The sequence below is a fragment of the Puma concolor genome, chromosome A2, assembly GCF_028749965.1.
Source record: "Puma concolor isolate L17-30 chromosome A2, mPumCon1.1.hap2, whole genome shotgun sequence".
Classification (NCBI taxonomy): Eukaryota; Metazoa; Chordata; class Mammalia; order Carnivora; family Felidae; genus Puma; species Puma concolor.
Window position 1 is genome coordinate 83,724,442 of NC_141668.1, and position 19,619 is coordinate 83,744,060.

The following is a 19,619-nucleotide window of genomic DNA, read 5'->3' on the forward strand; positions in this document are numbered from 1 at the left end:
TTCAAAGCATGGGGTCTTTCTTAGCATTTTTATTTTTTGACAGAATGACTCACTTGGGAGTTTATTATAGAATCACTATCCAGAGGCTGATTATTATTGTTACCTCTCAGCTGGAGCTCTTCACAACTAATTCATTGTTTTAGTTTTCTATTATTAGTGTAACACATTCCCCCAAACTTATTGACTTAAAGCACAAATTTATTATTTTACAACCTGTGGGTCAGAAGTCCTTCCCTTGGCTCATGGCCCTTTTCCAACGTCTTCAAATCTGGCGACATTGGAATGATTTCTTCTCATGCTGCGATCTCTCTGGTTTCCTGTGTACAGTCCCATCTTTCTCTTCTGTTTTCAAGGACCCTTGTGATTCTATTGGACCCTCCAGAACAAACCAGGATAACCTCTTTCTTTTCCATTTAATTTAATGCATTAATTTATTTTCTAATATTTATCTTTTATTTTAGAGAGAGTGTGAATGGGGGAGAGGGGCAGAAGGAGAGAGAGGAGAGAGAATCCGAAAGAGTCCCAAATGGGCTCTACATTCAGTGTAGAGACTGATGTGGGGCTCGATCCCACCACCCTGGGATCGTGACTTAAGCCAAAATCAAGAGTCAGACACTCAACCGATTGAGCCATTACCATCTGCAAACATCCCCTTTGCCATGTAACAGCACATATTCACATATATGTGTGGATACCTTTGGGGGGGGGCCTAGTGTTCCACCTACCATAGCCATCACTTGTGTCACTCTGGTATGTGCCTGTTGCTTTCCTTCCACTAGTCTTTTCATTTCTGCTGTTTGTGCCTTTGATCGACCTAACTGTTGTCCTGTGGTGAGAGAATCTGATTGGTTCAGTATGTTGTCACTGCTTGTACAAATCTTTTGTACCTGTTTCCTCACAGGCTATTGAGTCAGAAGTTGGCAGCTTCTAGATCTGATATGTTCTGATGCGATTGGCCAGGGGCCAAAGGCAAGGTCATACATTAGAATATTGTTACCCATTTGTCAGGAAATACCTCCGACTCTTCTTTCATTAGGGACTGTCACAAGGAAAGCTTTTCTCAGAAGGATGGCTATGGGCATGGCAGAAATCTGGGTTGCTTATTCTGGACAAGTTCCATGGGAGGAAAGTTAATGTACAAGTACTGAGGGAAGGGGTGGTCAAAATTATACATACTTAAGATTTAATACGCAAGAATTTGTTTCCTTTTAGAGAACTTTTTCATGATCTGCCATTCTCTCTCCCAAAGGAAAAAGATTTAGTCCTGCCATTTTGAAGCTTTTGTTTAAACTGCCTTCCCATGATCTCTAATGTTCTTGACTTTACTCCTTGGCACCTGGGCACAAGGGGAAACCTGTGACAAGATGTGCAGTGTATGTGCTGTTTTCTGTTCTCTTGTTATAAATACTGAATATGGGTGCTGCTAAGAACTTGGCCAGGCTCCTTAGCTTGCATAGGGCCCTCGAGTCTGGGTGCGTCGCACCATCATTCTTCAGCTGGGATTCTGCTTCCCACTGTCTATCCCTCAATTTCTGCATTGGGGTTCCCTTGATCCTGCCCTGAGGCCATCTTCTAGCAGAGGGATTAATTCTTAGCTCCATTTCTTATTCATTCCAACAATCTTTCCTATTTCTCCACATCCTGCTGAAACCAAGGGACATCTCCGGTATAGAGTGGCACTGCAGACTCACTTTGCCTAAACCTACCATGTTACCATTTTCCTTTCTACTACTCTGGGCAGTGGTTTGCTCCTTCACGATGTGAAATTGGGGACCCAAGCTGTCTCTACTCTGATAACTCCAAAGCCTGAATTTCAGTATTCTAACACGGTAGTTAATTCAATGTACTTTTTAAGTTTCTTAAAGTTAGTAAATGATAATGTATGTGAAACACCTCAGAGTGGTATAGAGTAGATGCCTAAAAATGATTGCTAATATAATATTCTAGGTCATCGCAAACCTGGAAACGTACCTCACTTTCAGTGAGCATCTCTGGGATATCTGTGTAGTAAGTCTTATGATTTCTGAAACATTTCTATATGTTCAGTGAGCAATTATATCATTGACTGGTGTCACTTTTTAGATATTAGAGGTTATTTTAATTTTTATTATTATTTTCTTGTTCATTTTTGAGAGAGCGCACACAAGCAGGGCAAGGGCAGACAGACAGGGAGAGAGAGAATCCCAAGCAGGCTCCAACCCTGGGAGCCAAAAGTGGACTTGAACCCACGAACTGTGAGATCATGACCTGAGCTGAAATCAAGTGCTTAACCTATTGAGCCACCCAGGTGCCAAGAGGTTATTTTTAAATGTACTCTCCTTCTAGAGATTATGTGGGCACTATGGATTTGGAGCAAAGACACTTAGAAGTTTCCAGTGAAAAAAAGGAAGGGAAACCATATTCTCTGTTGTCTCCAAATGTAATAGTGCATGCTTCTTAAACCCAGTTAATTAAGATTGTAAGAAAGCAAGAATGTACAGGTGGTACATTTTTCTGTTAAAATCTGTGGCAAGGATGGAAGTGAGAGAATTTGAACTATAGAAAAATTAAAGCATATTAGTGTATCAGGAGGGAAAACATCCTGTCTAGGATTCTCTTTATTGTGATGTATTCTTTCTAGTAGAAGGAATGGAAGCCAGTGTCATACAGCATATGAGGAATTGACATATGATTTTAATGGACCTCTGTTGGGTGGCAAAACCCAAATTATTTATACTACGCTCTTTTGTTTTATTTATTTATTTATTTATTTATTTATTTATTTATTTATTTATTTATTTATTTATTTCCTGGAAAGAGCTTGGATAAAATGGTGAAACAGACAATTATTTTTTAAAAAAGATAAAAAGAACAGGAAGAGAAAAAGAAAAGATACTTAAGGTTCTGTTTTTTTTTTTCTTAATATATTTTTTTAACGTTTATTTATTTTTGAGAGACAGACAGAATGTGAGCAGGAGAGGAGCAGAGAGAGAAGGAGCCACAGAATCCGAAGCAGGGTCCAGGCTCTGAGCTGTCAGCACAGAGCCCGACACAGGGCTTGAACTCTTGAACCATGAGATCATGACCTGAGCCAAAGTTGGATGCTTAACTGACTAAGCCACCCAGGTTCCCCAAGGTTCTGTTTAAAAAAGAAAACAAAAGCAAAAAAAAAAAAAAACAAAACCCAACTCTGTTAACATACTAAATATTGTAGAAATAGGGTTTTATTTAGTGGTGGGAAGAATTATAAGTGTAGGTACTTTATAGCAATATATCATATAATCTTAAAAATCCACTGAACTCTTCTCCTCTGAAAACTTTTTGCTAAACATATACCAGGAGAGTTTTTGAGAGCCTTCGCAGTACCTCTAACAAAAACAACAAAGAATATTACATTCTTTAAGACCAGAAACAAGAACTACTTCTTTTGGTGGGGCAGTTATATGGTCTTAATTCATTTTGATCACCAAGAAAACATTTCAAATGTGGTTTTATACATTAAAAAGTACAACAGGATATTTATATTGGGGCTGTAGACTTCAGCTTCCTTGACCTCATTTATTTAAAGTTTATTTGTAAGTTAGATACTGTTTTTTTCCCCCTAAGGATTTAAAAATTACTATAGAATCCATCTGAGAGAATATTGTGTATATATTTGAGAGGATTTGTGTATACTTGAATTGAATTTTTACTTCTGATTCATAATCCATTCATCCTTCAAAGAACCTATAAGATATCTGGCATATGATGTAGGTAGTGACTTAAGTGACATTGTGTGTGGTGCATACTGTGAAGTACAGATTGTGTATTTGGGACTAATCTCTCCCAACTCTGACTTCTGTTGCAGTCCCTGTACCATAGGAAGAAGGTCAGATTTCATACAGAAGCGAACACAATATTAATGGTACAAAGCACAACTGCCTTTCACGCCAATTAGCTTTATTGGCTTTACCGCAAAGAACTAAATGTCCTGGATCAATTACAGCGATGTTGAGGCTTACCTGTTTGTTTCCCAAATCAATTAATCTATTAAGGAGTTCGTGTTCCTGGATGTCACCTTAGGCTAAAATGAAAGAGAGAGGCTTAGGTTGGTTGGAGTTGTTTGTGGACAACCTGGTCTGTAGAATAAGACTCAATAATATGCCCCTTAGCAAGAAAGTGTAAGCAATCCAGTAATATGCAGGAATTTCAAACAAAACTAAATATGGGGAATTTATAAGCATAGACTACTGTGCCTTGAATAGTTGGGACGAAAAACCTACAAGGTCAAAGTTCAAATGAGTATTAGGGGTTCCTGGGTGGCTTGGTCTGTTGACCATCTGACTCTTGATTTCAGCTCAGGTCATGATCTCACGGTTTTGTGAATTCAAGCCCTGCATCGGGCTCCACGCTGACAGTGTGAGGCCTGTTTAGGATTCTTTCTCCCTTTCTCTCTCTCTCAGAATAAATAAACTTACAAAAAAAAAAAAAAACAAAAAAACACTTCAAGTATTAGAAAAACTTCAGAGTTTAAGTAAAAAAGTTCAGGAATTAAGGTTTCACTTAAATATTTTAAAACTATTAATTTTGAATCATTTAAAAGAATGAAGGCTTCATGTAAAACTAATGTGTTCTGTAATAAATGTTAGCATATGCATCCGTGTGTATTTGAAACCAGTATTTATCAGTGGCATCCGTGGTCAGCTTGGACCGGGCTATAGAACCTGTTGGTAGTATTGCAGAAAGCTGGAGTTCTGCCAGCAAAAGCAGGGTTGAACTGGTTCCTGCATGTGCCTGTATTCACGTCTCATAAGACCGTAAAAACCTGCCAGGCCCTGGCTTTCAAAGATGGTTTAGTCATGCATGTGCAGCCCATCTGTTGGGCACATAAGGGATTTCCTCCTCGGCTAAGCCCAGCAGCCTCAAGCATGGCCGCTGTTTCTCCCTTCCCCCACCTTTCTCAAATTCTTTCTCTCTGCCAGGAGTGCACAGGCTCTGCAAACCAGGTGCTTCTTATGCCACTCTAGGGAAATCCTTGCACAGACACTGATGGGAGGCAAAATTATAGTCTGCTGCTCCTGCCTAAGCTTACTTTTAGCATAGCGTGGTTCAGTGATCTAAACAAAACTGCAGGGATTGAGTTTGCTAATAAAAATTATTTGCACTAGTACAGTTCTAACCAAACTTTAACGTAGGCCTCAGTGATCTTCAGCTCTTCTGTGTAATAAAGCTGTGTGTATTACCTAGATGAGCCTTAGCATGAGCTTCATGCTCTGTCTCTCAGTCTTCCTCTTCCTCCCTCTCCCTCTCTGACTCTCTCTTTGCATGAGCTTCAGCAGCATACAATTTGACCTCAACGGTTGTAGCTGTTGAGCAGCGGTAACAGTGGGAAGTCTCCTTAGAAAACTTCTTTCTTTCCCCTTCCTCTTACCTTTGCGCACTGTACACATCCTCCAAGTTTGACCTCCTGGGCTTCCCTTCCAGTGTTTTGCAGCAAGATTTAAAATAATGATGATGATCATCATCATTGTCATCCTGTTGGCAGTTAATACCAGGTTTTGAATTAGGGGAGGTACAATTTCAAGTCACAAAATTTCATACACGGATCATTGGGGTACAAGATCTCCTACCAGCTGTTAACATGACCTGCTGTTTTGGCAAACCCGTGGTCTGGCAGTGGATTTTTATTTACATAGATACTTTTGGCACATCCAGACTCCAAAAAGATCAAAATGAAGAAAGGAAAGAGTGGGTCTTTCTAATCGGTTGTTTATGGTTTACAATACATTCTGTGAACTTAAGAACCACATATGCAGTTATTAATTATCTTTTCCCTTCCGGCAGATTTATGAGAAGTATCAAGATTTGTATACTGTGGAACCAAATAATGCACGGCAGCTGGTGGAAATTGCAGCCAGGGATATTGAGAAACTTCTCAGCAACAGATCCAAAGCCCTGGTGGTGAGTTGAAATGGGCTCTGCTCATTTTATTATTTTCCATTACTTGTTTATGTTTCATATTTTATTTTCTTCAGTATGCTTTCTTTACCTTGGATACCGTGTCCATGTAATATGTTCCTAAAAGGTGAGATATCATAGTTTCATTGTGAACCTTATTTCTAATTATTGGTTTATTTTTTATGTTAGAGGATTCTTTTATATAAGAACAGTATATTTAATTGGTCCAGACATCTCTTTATACATATGTAAGTTGTGATGCATAATAATAATGTTTAAATCTATTAGACAACATAAAAGCCACACATATTGCCAACACTCATAAAACCGCCTTTGTAGCATTCTCCTTTCTGATCACCCTCCCTCCTTGCCAGAGGTGGCCAGTATACAAATATCTGATGACTCATTTCTTTTCTTTTTAAAAATAGATGTGCCTCACATAGATGTGTTGGGAAACAAGATGATTCTTGGTTTGCTTGTTTTCCAGCTTTATTAAAACCACGTTGTGCTGTGTATTATTACCAACTTGCTGTCTTCCCTCCACGTTATGTTTGTATGATTTATCTGGGTGTGTGCATGTAGCTTTCATTCACTCTTATTCACATTTAAATAGTATGAGCATATTTTATGAACATATATCTCAGTTTGTTCATTTATTCTCTGTCGGTAAATTATTATTTGAATCATCTCCAGATGAGTGCTACTATGAATAGTGCTACTCAATTTTCTTGAACAAGTCTCCTGGTTCATACATGCAGGGATATCTGTAGAGTGTTATATACATGACAGTAAAATTAGTAGAGTGTAGAGTACTCATAAAGTCACTTTTACAAAAGTATGAAAATTGTTTTCTGAAATAGTTGTATCAATTTAGACATCCACTAGCTATATACAAATCTCCTTTGATCATATTCTGGACAATAAAAGGTGATATCACATGTCTTTTTATTAAAAAAAAAAACAACTTTTTAAATGGTGATGTCACACCTCTTTTTATCAAAAAAACCTTTTTTTGAGGTTTATTTATTTTGAGAGAGAGAGAAAATGGGGGAGCAGCAGAGAGAGAGGGTGAGAAAGGGAATCCAAAACAAGCTCCACGCCTTCAGCATAGAGTCTGATGTTGGGCTTGAACTCATGAAACCCTGAGATCGTTATCTGACTGAAACCAAAAGTCGGATGCTCAACCAACTGAGCCATGCAGGTGCCCAGATTGGTTAATTATAGACAATCAAATGCGTGTAAAAGGTACCTCTGGTTCTTATTAATGAGGCAGACATTTTGTTTTATATTCATTCACCAGTTTTGTTTCTTCAGTGAAATATCTGTTCAGATCTTTTGTGTATTTTAATTCTTTAAATTAATTTGTACGTTATGTATTCTTGATAGTGATTCATTTAAGTTATATATAATGCAAATATCTTTTTTTTAAGGAATCTTTTTTTTAATTTTTGTTTATTTTTGAGAGAGAGATTGAGACAGAGTGTGAGCTGGGGAAGAGCAGAGAGAGAGAGGGGCACAGAATCCAAAGTAGGCTCCAGGTTCTGAGCTGTCAGCACAGCACAGAGCCCAACATGGGATTCAAAGTCATGAGCTGTGAGATCATGACCTGAACCGAAGTCGGACACACTTAACCGACTGAGCCACTCAGGCTTCCGAAATATCTTTTTCTGACTTGCTTGGGACTTGTCTTTTCATTGTCCTTATGGTATATCTTGATAAAATAAGTTCTTAATTTTAGTGTAGTCAAAGTCATGTTTTTAACAAGTTATTTGTATTTTAGGGCATATATTTTAAGAAATCTTTCCCTATGCTGAGATTATAAACATTTGTTCTATATCCCATTCTAAAAAGTTCTTTCAGATTTATTTATTCCACCTACCAACTAATGTCAGTATATAATGTTCACTTGCCCTTGAAATTAACTGTTTTTTCTAACCAATTTTCTCAAGGCCATTTATTAGTTTGCATAACCCTAATGAGCTCCAGTCATCAAGCTAGATACCTGGTAAGCCAGGCCCTCACCATATTCTTTCTTCTTCATTAGGATCTGGAGTATTCTGGAAGCTTCCCATTTAATCGAAGTTTTAGATTCATCATGTTATTATCCAAGAAAATCTTTAGTGGGATTTTGATTGCATTGACTCAGACCAAATTGGGAAGATCGATATCATTATGATATTTTGTCTTTTTATTTATAAATATGCTATTGTTTCCATTGAGCATGTTCTTATTCCGTTCAGTAGAGTTTTACAATTTCTTTGTGAAGTTCCTATACGTCTTCTGTTAGATATAATGCTCGAGCTATGTTTAGTTTCTCTTAGACTATAAATCACAGCAGTGTTACAAGTATTTGTCCCAGGACAATTCTGAATTTCCTGTTTACTTATCACTAACAATCAAGATCTTTATTTTATATATATGTTAGCACTCAGAAATTTTGCCTGTTTTTTTTGGCACTTATAAATCTTTGTTTCTTAAAATACCCAAGATACTGTTGTAATGTAACAGGAGAGCTCTTTGGAATATTTGAAATGCCATATTGCCTGAAGTTGAAACATTTAATTTTTTAAGAAATAAATCAGTGAGTTATCCATGGTAAAATAAGCTTTCATTACTGGAAGATTAAAAGTGTTATTATCTTCCATTTGGGGTATGTGAATACCATTTTTAAGCATCATTTATACATGTAAATGTGTTTTCAATAAAAGTTTATTTAATAAAAATAAGATAGGTACTTTTCACTTGTGATTAATATTTACTCTCTGACAGCTGAAAATGATTCTAATTATCTTGATTTTTATCAGCTTACATTTTTCCTCCAAATGTAAGAAGCAGATAATCTGGATATCAAAGTCTCATGAAAAAAGGTCAGAGAATGAAATAGGATGTATCTTGCCTTAATTGGACTAAAATGGAGCCTATTGTGACTTTCTTTTTGTCATTCAGAATTGAAGTTCTAGACACCTGGTACATTATTTGAGTCCTGTGGGGATCAGTGACTATCCCAAGTGCGTGAATGGCAGAATCTAGGAATCACAATGGCTAATTAAATGTGGAATTAGTTTGATTTTATGCCAGAGAGAAAGAGTCATGTTTGTTTTCAAACTAAATTCTTTATTTAACTGTTTTGATTCCACAAAAACAGAAAACACATTATATCAAAGGGAAATGTTTTGCGACCAACTGAAAAACAGGTGCTACATTGTACTGGAAGTGAATGCAAGATGGCATTATTAATTAACTTCTATTTTTATGGTAGGCTTATAGTCAGACTTTTGGACTAAAAGAGCTTTCTTTAATTTATCTGGGTGGGTTGCCAATATAATTCCACATGTAAATACACTGGAAAAATAATGAATATACAAATTGGAAAGAGATGATAAAATTTAATACCAGTTAGACCTTATGAGTGCTTACTGGTGGCATTATTTAATTATTTCTCATAATAATACTTAGCTCTAGACATCATTATTAGTCTCATTTTTTCAATGAGAAAACAGGGTCTTTGAGAAATCCTCTAATTTGCTCAAGGAAATTTATCTAATAACTTGAGTATGCCAGTGCCTCTTAAATTTTAATGAGCATTTACTTCACCTGTGACTCTTGTTAAAATGTACCTGTTTATTCAGGAGACCTGGCTGGAGATGCTACATTTCTAATGAGCTCTTAGGTGGGGCTAATGTTTCTGGTACAAGAACTATTCTTTGAGTTAGCTAGAATGTGAGAGCATTCAAATTCATGTGTGTCTGACTTCAAGATCTGCATTCTTACCTAACACATAAGTATATCCTTTGTCCTGAAAAAAGTGTATAATCATAAAGCGGAAGAAATGAAGGCGAGGGAGTATGCTATAAATTACTGTTCATTCAGATTGACTAGGAATTGGATATTTAGTTGGTAGAATATTCTGGAAGGCTATGAATTTTTTTTAGTGACTTCTAGATCAATTAGCCATCTCCAGAAATTGACTCAATGAAGTAAAATAATACCGTATTGAAAAAAAAATTCTTGGGGCGCCTGGGTGGCTCAGTCGGTTGGGCGTCCGGCTTCGGCTCAGGTTATGATCTCGCGGTCCATGAGTTCGAGCCCCGCATCGGGCTCTGGGCTGACAGCTCAGAGCCTGGAGCCTGTTTCGGATTCTGTGTCTCCCTCTCTCTCTGACCCTCCCCTGCTCATGCTCTGTCTCTCTCTGTCTCAAAAATCAATAAATGTTAATTTTTTTTTTAAAAAAAGGAAAAAAATTCTTTTTTATTTGAATGTGAAAAGATTTTAAACCTTTATTCTTCTTCCGTATCAAGATGAGCAACATAAGGTGTCTTTGAGATTATGTTATAAATGTAAAATCTATGAAAAAGAAGTAAATTGAACTGTTTTTTTTCTCACATATCTACTAAAGAAATTTCCTAACAGCTTATAGTTGATAATTTGGCATTTATTTTAAAGGAAATGGCAGCTGGAGTCCATCTTTCCTCCCTCCTTCCCTCCCTCCCTCCCTCCCTTCCTCCCTCCCTCCCTCCCTCCCTCCCTTCCTTCCTTCCTTCCTTCCTTCCTTCCTTCCTTCCTCTATTTATTTATTTTAGTGAAATGATTAATTTTTAGTATCCGTGATAAAGTTTATTGTGCATACATGTACACAGATTTTATGTTTTTTTAACTTAGTTTCTAAATTCTGTTACAAACTGTTGATTTAAAACTGAATTACAACATATTTTATTCCTTTTTGTTTTTCTCACATTTGTTTATGTAAAACTCTGTACTACTTCTACCAGTATTTTCTTTTTCTCAGTTTCAGCATTGATTTTGACTTTTTAGTCACACTCATTTTAAGCTGTGGTCATTTTCTCTGTTCCATCAACCAACCTTAGAGCTGAAAGAGAAACCAATATAAAAATTTTTAGTTGCTTTGGCCCTAAAACTATCTTTCTTATAGCAAAACAGACTTTTCCACTTAAAGAGTTGTTGGTTTTGGTTGGGTTTTGTCTTCGTGACTATAGAGAAACATGCATCTGATGATTGATATTCATAAGGCTCTTATAGAAATCCTACGAAGTAGGCATGTTCGATATCTACAATAAGTATTTTATAAATGAGGAAACTCAGACACGACCAGCGTTCTTGTTCAAGGCTTGTATAGATAAAATGAAGTGGTGGTGGAATTCAGTTTGAGGATATCTGACTACAGTTGGTTTTTTTTTCCCCCCTCTCTAAACCCACACTGGTTATTTAAACCATCTTATTCCTAAGATTATCTACTACATGACTGTTTTTCTGACATATGTTACATCTCTGTCTCAGAAAATGGCTGTGTGATGATTATCCTAACATTATTGGATTATTCTTCAACAGTCTCCAATCAAAGAATGTTTACAAGTGACGCCCACCCCTCTCCACTCCCCCCCCTAAAAAAAAAACCCAAACCACAATGAATCATTTAACATTGTTATCAACATTTATTTTGGCCTAATCTAGGTCGAAAAATCTGCAACTGTACATGAATAGCCCATGGGAGAAAGCTCTTCAGCAAAATGATTCAACCTCCAGTGGTGCCTTCTGAAACATAGAGGTGAATGAAGTCAGTGGTTTCATGGTTTACCATCCTGCCCAGGCCAAGGACATCTGCTGAACCAATGAAGGTTTCCAGACATTTTGCTCAAAGCAAATAGGATTAAGGTTATAATAATTGAATTTCTGTAGTGACACTTTTCCAATTAGGGCGTATCTTGTCTCCCTCTGGTGTCCTGGTAACTTTAATTAAAGCTACTTCCAATTTATTATAAAACTTTGAATACTGTAATATGCCTAGCTCTTCTTTCAACCTTGATACTGACTTTAAGATTAGATAATGAAAAGAACAAAATGACAAATGTTTTCAATGACTATTAAAGTAGGGTCTTTTTTTCTGGAAGGATGAGATCCTGGTTGTTTGATCAAATTGTTTTCATTTCTTTGAACTCATACTTCTGTCTCTTTCATGTTTCTCAGCAATGCCTCTAGGGCTTGCTGAAAATGCTGATTCCTGGCCTTTACCTTAAGAGAGTTTAACTTGGAAATACAGGAAGAAATATCAGAAAAATTGGTCCAAATTGATGGTAAAGAGATTCAGGAAGACATGTGAAATTTTTCAGAGACTTGAAGAATAAAAAGTGTGTTGTATTTGGGTATTAGGAGTTATTAGTTTGTTTTTGTCATGACAGATTCATTAGAATGTATTGGAACAGGGGCGCCTGGGTGGCGCAGTCGGTTAAGCGTCCGACTTCAGCCAGGTCATGATCTCGCGGTCCGTGAGTTCGAGCCCCGTGTCAGGCTCTGGGCTGATGGCTCAGAGCCTGGAGCCTGTTTCCGATTCTGTGTCTCCCTCTCCCTCTGCCCCTCCCCCGTTCATGCTCTGTCTCTCTCTGTCCCAAAAATAAATAAACGTTGAAAAAAAAAAATTAAAAAAAAAAAAAAGAATGTATTGGAACAGAATAAAGACAACAGTTTTAAAAAGAGATTATGAAGTGAGAAATTGACAAGAAATTTGCATTTTCATGAAGTTTGGTAGGACAATGAAAGAGAAACATGGAGTACTATTAAAGACTTTGTATTTCTTTTCTGTTTGTTTTTGAGAATGGAGGACATAAAAACATGTTTATAGACAGAAGGGAAGGAATCTATGACATTTCAAAATAGGAAAAAAATGTGAATGTTGAAGGTTGATTCCAGAAAAGCAGGCACAGAAGATCAGAGTCATGCAGTTTATCTTTGAAAACATACTGGTATTTTTCACTTGAGACCAAAGCGATATTAAATATGAATAGAGACTTTGCAAATAGAGAAAATCTGAAAGTCATACTGGATGATTACGTCTGTTGGTAAAGTAGAAGTTAATGTTTTATGCAAAGAATGAAGGGGCTGTGGAAGTCTTGAGGACCATACTAAAGATTTGGGGCATCAGAGTAAGAATAAGTGAAAGGATTCTGCTGTGGGTAAGTTAAATGGCTGATAAATGAAACCAAGGGCTTTCCTAACATTGAGAAAGAACAGAAGGTATAAAATACCTTCGTATTCTAAAAATGAGGTCCTAAGCTACATATGAATTTGAAAGAGCTCTCTGAAAGTGTGTGTGTGTGTGTGTGTGTGTGTTGTGTGTGTGTGTGTGTCTGTCTGTCTGTCTGTCTGTGTTGACCATTAGTTCAAAATCTATCTAAGGTTATAAATTTATCCAGATTGAGGAGAATAAGAGAACTAACTTTGGAAACATACACAATGTGCTGTTTCTGTGTTCCCAGCAGAAAAGTGTGCTTACTCTTCTCTTTAGGGTTAGTATAAATGTCTTTGAGAGGATTACTCAGACTGCTTATATACATCCCTTTGAATCTGAGTGGTAAAGGGACCTGGGAGTCTTACTATTTGTCTTGCACAGTTGAGATGACTTGTATTTATTTGGATTTGATACATACTTCTGGATGCTAATAATGAAGCGCTGAGGCTCAGCACACCAGCTTGGTGGCTAAGCAATGAAAGGTGTCTTCATTAGACACAAGCTTACACACACACATTAAAGCAGAGGTGGGCATTATACAACAGAGCTGGTCTGTGACTCGATCCAGTAGGGCTTCCTGCCAAGGCCAAAGCCAGTTTAACAGGAAAATGGTCGATGTAAGTTGAGGGATAGGGGTGTAAATGGCAGACAGAAGCGTGGCATTGCAGTTGTGTGAACTGCGTTGCTGCAAACAATGCAGAAAGCACCCTAAGAGGGGAACAAGTCTGTGTTGAACATTTACAACTCCCAGAGAGGACAGACACATAATTATAGTCAAGAAAGGGCCTTCCATTGTTAGCTTCTCTTAGTGCTGTTGCTAAAATTAGCACCTGTGAGCTGGTAAGCAGGGTGGGGGAGGAGTCCAGATGGAATCAGGAGGAATGGCTCAGAGAGTGGAAATAGAAATCTCCCACACTCCTTAACCTGAAAGTTTTTTTCAAATTCATTACAAATTCATTTCATTTCATAATTAATTAATGACTTTATTTATAAATGGTCCTTTTTATTTTATTCTTGAATTTTATTTATTTAAATTCAAGTTAGTTAACATACAGTGTATTGTTGGTTTCAGGAGTAGAACCCAGTAATTCATCACTTCCGTATAACTCCTAGTCCTCGTCCCAACAAGTACCCTCCTTTAAAAAAAAAAAAAAATGAGTTTATTTGCTTATTTCGGTAGAGACAGAGTGAGCAGGGGAGGGGCAGAGAGAGAGAGAGAGAGATCCCAAGCAACCTCCACACTGTCAGTACATGGTCTGATGTGGGGCTTGAACTCATGAACCACGAGATCATGACTTGAGCTGAAACCAAGAGTGGGATGCTTAACCAACTGAGCCACCCAGGTGCCCCTCAACAAATCCCTCATTGGCCATCACTCCTTTCGCCCATCCGCCCACCCACCTCCCCTCCGGCAACCCTCAGTTCTCTGTCTTTAAGAGGCTCTTATTGTTTGCCTCCCTCTCTGTTTTTATCTTATTTTTTCTTCCCTTCCCTTATGTTCATCTGCTGTGTTTCTTAAATTCCATATGAGTGAAACCATATGATATTTGTCTTTCTCTGACTGACTTACTTCACTTCGCATAATAATTCACTCTCATTCCAGTCATGTTGTTGCCAATGGCAAGATTTCATTGTTTTTGATCCCTGAGTAGCATACCACTATATGTATACATATATATACACATATATGTATGTATATATACACACATACATATGTGTGTGTGCATATATACACACACATACATAGACCCACAAATACATTTTAACTTAAGCTTAGACTTTTAATTATTAACCTAGATTAGATATGTTACTTGAATAGCTGAGATTGTTTTTAGATATCAGAGTCGTATATACAATGCTGAATGGAAAAGTTATGGAATCTGTAAGGCTTAAAATTATGTTCAAACATGATTAATAGACAAGCCAACTAGTGGGAGATTTAAACAGATTGCAGGTTTATTTTCTCTCATGTAAAAAGAAATCAGTATGTAGGTAGCTCAAGAGATTCCAGAAGTCCCATTCTGTTATTTCTGTGTCCATCTCATTTGGTAATCCCTGGTTGCAAGAGGGAATAAGAAATGTACCCTTAATGAAAATGTGTATACAGCCAGCTGGGATCTACATCAAGACCTTTTCAAGATTCAGTGTGTGTTTTAGGGAAAAATGTCTAGAGAACATTAATATTATTTTTTATTTTTTCCATTTTATTTTAACGAGAGAGAGTGCATGAGCTAGGGACAGTGGCAGAGGGAGAGGGAGAGAGAGAGAGAGAGAGAGAGAGAGAGAGAGAGAGAGAGAGAGAGAGAATCTTAAGCAGGCTCTACACTCAGTGTGGAGCCTGATGCGGGGCTCCATCCCATAATCCTGGGATCATGACCTGAACCAAAATCAAGAGTTGGATGCTCAACTGATGGAGCCAGATGTCCCAAGAAAATTCATTTTAAAGAGGAAAAGAGAACAAAACATGGCTTTCATTTATGTATGTATGTTTGTATGTATGTATGTAGAGTCCTACTCCTTCAATATAATGATGACATGCACAGTCAAATCAGCTTTCTCTAACAAGGCTTGGCACAATATGAGTGGTAGTAGATGAAACAAATGTCAAATCCATCTCGGGTTGAGGATTGGCAGAAGATATTCTGTAAACATCAAGGTTACTTAAAACGTAGTCAACAGTAGTTGCAATATTTGAGGTCATGAACTACAATACATAGGGTCTTGTAATGGTCAAGAATTATGGCTTCAAGAGAGTAGACATTTTCATGTGGATAAAGTGTAAGTTTATAGGGAACATCAGAGAAACGAGAAATTGTGTAAATGGTGGAAATTGGAGAAGTTGAGAATTGTAGTGATAACAAGGTTGAGGCATGTGTGAGTGAGCAGGGTACTTAGATGGAAAAGTGTGAAGGTTTTTAGAGTTTTAATAGTGATGAGCACATTGATAATTAGCACTTACTGAATGTCTGCTCTGGTCCATTCCCAACACTTTGGTAGGCACTTCCCATAGATTTCCAGCATAGTTTATATTTTGCAGAATTGGTAGAATTGTCTTCATTTTATAGATGAGAAAGTGAAAGTTTAGAGAATTTAAAATTTTTGTTTTAGGGGTGTCTGGATGGCCCAGTTGGTTAAGCAGCCGACTTTAGCTCAGGTCATGATCTCACGGTTAGTGAGTTTGAGTCACGTGTCAGGCTCTTTGCTGACCGCTTGGATCCTGGAACCTGCTTTGGATTCTTTGTCTCCCTCTCTCTCTGCCCCTACTCTGGTTGTGTGAGCATGCTCTCTCATTCTTTCTCAAAAATAAAGTTAAAAAAATTTGTTCAATATTACACAGCTGGCAAATAATTCAAACCCACTTAAGTATATTTACAAAATGCTTGGTGCTTCCTGAGGGCCCCTTATTTTAAGAACTAATACAGTAACTCATTTAACCTTCATAGTGCATCAGCTGAAACTCAGAAAAATTAGTGGTTTGGGGGTACCTGACTGGCTCAGTTAAGTATCTGAACTCTTGATTTCAGCTCAGGTCTTAATCTGAGGGTTGTGAGTTCAAGCCCTGCATTGGGCTCCATGCTAGGTGTGAAGTCTACTTAAAAAATAATAAGTAAGTAAGTAAATAAATAAATATGTGTCTTGACCAAGTCTTAAATAGAATGAGATGGGCTTGACTTCTTGTTTTTAGGTTATATAGCTTTTAGCTCTATGCACCATATTTTTCACCTATGTGACATCTCAGTAATCTTAGCCAAAGTATATTTGTCATTTTTCCAGTCAACTTAGATCTCTCTTTAAAAGTGACATTTTACCTTTAATGGGTCTCACAATACCTTCAGATTTCACTACAGTAAAGTTAGCATTTTCGTATGTATATATATATATTTTTTGCCCTATAGCGTCTAACACATACCTAAAGTATAATTTATCTACTAAATAAAATACAGACATACATAACCTGCAGAATATCTTTCCAGTTAATGTATTTTCAATAGAATGACTCTTGAATTTTGAAATCCAATTTTCACAGAGTGGATAGATTTCTCAGTAAGATATTTTTGTTACTTGGTTTCTTTTTTGCTGATGCCTATAAGGCAACTGTTTATATTTACAGCCTCCAAACTCAATATTTTTAAAATAATGTGATATCTGGGAAGAGTCTTGATTTGCATTCCAAATGCAGTTAGTAGCAAATCAGAATCCTGTGTAGATGTTTTGAAGAGAAGGCCAGGCGCCAACCAAGGAGAGGTGCGTGTTTTCCGTTGGCATTGACTGGCCAAGTAGGGCTGATTGTCTGTTAACAGTCTTATTTATCTTTAAATCAGGAAGCGGTGTTTCCAGCACCTCACACTCTAAGAGTTTCTTATATTTTTCAGTGCATTTTGGCATTTGATAAGTGCATTTGTACTGTTTTACTTAAGTTTTAAAAAGTTGATTGGGGCGTGGATTGATACAAATACGTTATGTATTGTTTTTTCATTCAGTGTAATAAATGATAGACCATCAGAATTTTCACTCCAAATAACAGATTTTTCTGAAGTAGATTCCTGGCTTCAATGGGTGATGTCTGTATTTCTTGATGCCATTTTATAACGTGCCAAATGGAAATGCCTAGCTATGCCACCACAGTTCCTCTCTCAGATTACACTCTTTAGAAGCATCCTTATGGATTTTTAAATCTAATATAATTACAATGATAGGAATTTGGGGCTAAACAGTTGGGCTGGGAAACACTAAGTGCTGTGTTTCGGACCTCTTAAATTACACTAAGAGGGAAACAGATCCATATACCTGTAACTGTGCTGGTATTCTGTACCACACTCAGTGTTTTAATTTTTATTGTACGCTGCTCTCATTAATATATTATTTAAAGGGTAGCAGTGAAGTGTTTTGAGGCAGTACCTTCTGTCATTAAGTGCTCAGTGCTAGAGAGTATTCTCTCCCTCCCTCTTTCAATGAAATAGTGTCTGCACTAAGTGACTATCTAAACAGAGACACTTTTGAAAAAGAGATAGTTGCCGAATACACCTTTAAGATATAGAGCAACACTAATGACATACAGTGGACCTAATGTTTTAGTGAAAGGTGTTCAAACAAGGAAGGTTTTGGACAACAGATAGTCTCTTTGCAGTAAAAGAATGTCTTTGAAAATGTGATTTTCATAGTCCATTGACTTAATTCCATAGGATCTGAAAGTAACACTTAAAGTATCAGTAAGAGGGGTGCCTGGGTGGCTCAGTTGGCTAAGTGTCCGACTTCGGCTCAGGTTGTGATCTCATGGTTCGGGAGTTCGAACTCCACGTCGGGCTCTCTGCTGTCAGCGCAGAGCCCGCTTCAGATCCTCTGCTCTTCCCCTCTCCTTCTCCCTCCACCCCCCTCAAAAATAAAAACTTAAAAAAAAAATAAGGTATCAGTAAGAACCTTACTCTACTGACAATTTGACCAAAGTAAATATGTGCTCTAATAACATAGAGCGTGAAAAAAATCAGTGTGAAAGGGAGTGTTGGATACGTTGACTACATTTAAGAAATGGGAATATGATGCAAGAAGTGACCTGCAAAGCTCATATAGTTAGAAAAGACTGCAATATTTGTGGGCCCAGTGCACAATGAACATGTGAGGCCCTGCTTCGAAAGTGATTAAGAATTTTAAGATGGCAGCAGTGGAGCGATAAACCAGTTGTGGGGCCTATCTGACTGCACAGGTGGCACACTCCTAAGGCTAGCCAGCCCTTGCACACAGGTAATCCATTAGTGGCGGAACTGAATTGGGACGTGGGATTCGTCCTCTGCTGTTCCCATGATGATAGTCCTCCATCTTTTCCTGGTGACTTGGGAGTTGATGAAACCTCTGACGATTGTTAAAAGATAATCTCAAAGTGAGGCAAAAAAAACAAAAAAACAAAAAAACAAACAAAAAAAAAACAAACAAAAAAAAAACCCCAAAAAACAACAACAACAAAAACATTTTTCTTTCTACTTTTGTTTTACAAAATTGCAAATGCATCCCAGCAGCAAGATAGAAACCTCTGGTTTAAATGTGTTAGTATGGTGTTTTGTGTAAAAATCAATAGAGAGAAAACAGGCTAATCTAAGGCCACCCTCTTTGATTCATAAAATCTGTAGCTGGAACTTGTAGCATGCCATCCTTTGGGAGAGAATCTGATCAAGTAGTGTTTAGGGTAAGCACTGTTTTAGCCATGTATGGGGTTGAACTTCCAGGGGGTGGTTCAATTCCTAAAAGTCTTTAGCTTTGTTTTTTCTTAATCCAGTGATGTTTACTTCATGTTTTTACCCATTAACCCCTTAGTATCCTACCACAAATTATATAAACTCTAAAACCTTCTTTGGTGAATTCATTTTCTAGCTTTTACTAACTTGCAGGTAGAAGCCCATTATAAGAGGACTATCCCAGCTTTTTGTTTTTTGATACACAGGAGTTTTTTTGTGTTTTTTTTTTTTTTTTAATCTATTCTTCATAATCTTTTTAGAGTTGATAAAATCAAGAACTACATTTGCAACGATGAGCTGTGTCTTCCTTAAAATTCCCTGACACAATTTACCATTAGAATGATGGACAGCCCTGTTAATTTAAGTAAAGTGTCATGGAACCATAAATCTTGAAGGAATTTTGGGAATTCATTTTTCTGGCCTTTTCCTTTCAGGCCGGTTAATGTCTAAACCAC

At 37.3% G+C, this 19,619-nt stretch overlaps 1 protein-coding gene across 9 annotated transcripts in view; it reads left to right on the forward strand.

Annotated features, from left to right (window-relative positions):
• The window catches only part of CACNA2D1 (calcium voltage-gated channel auxiliary subunit alpha2delta 1), a 494,087-nt gene that overhangs the window by 102,146 nt on the left and 372,322 nt on the right, over nucleotides 1-19,619 (forward strand). For all 9 annotated transcript variants that reach the window (XM_086696816.1, XM_086696813.1, XM_086696812.1 and 6 more), the window contains exon 3: nucleotides 5,803-5,919. In XM_086696816.1, the coding sequence (XP_086552942.1) occupies nucleotides 5,803-5,919 (117 nt within the window). The remainder of the gene's footprint in view (nucleotides 1-5,802; nucleotides 5,920-19,619) is intronic.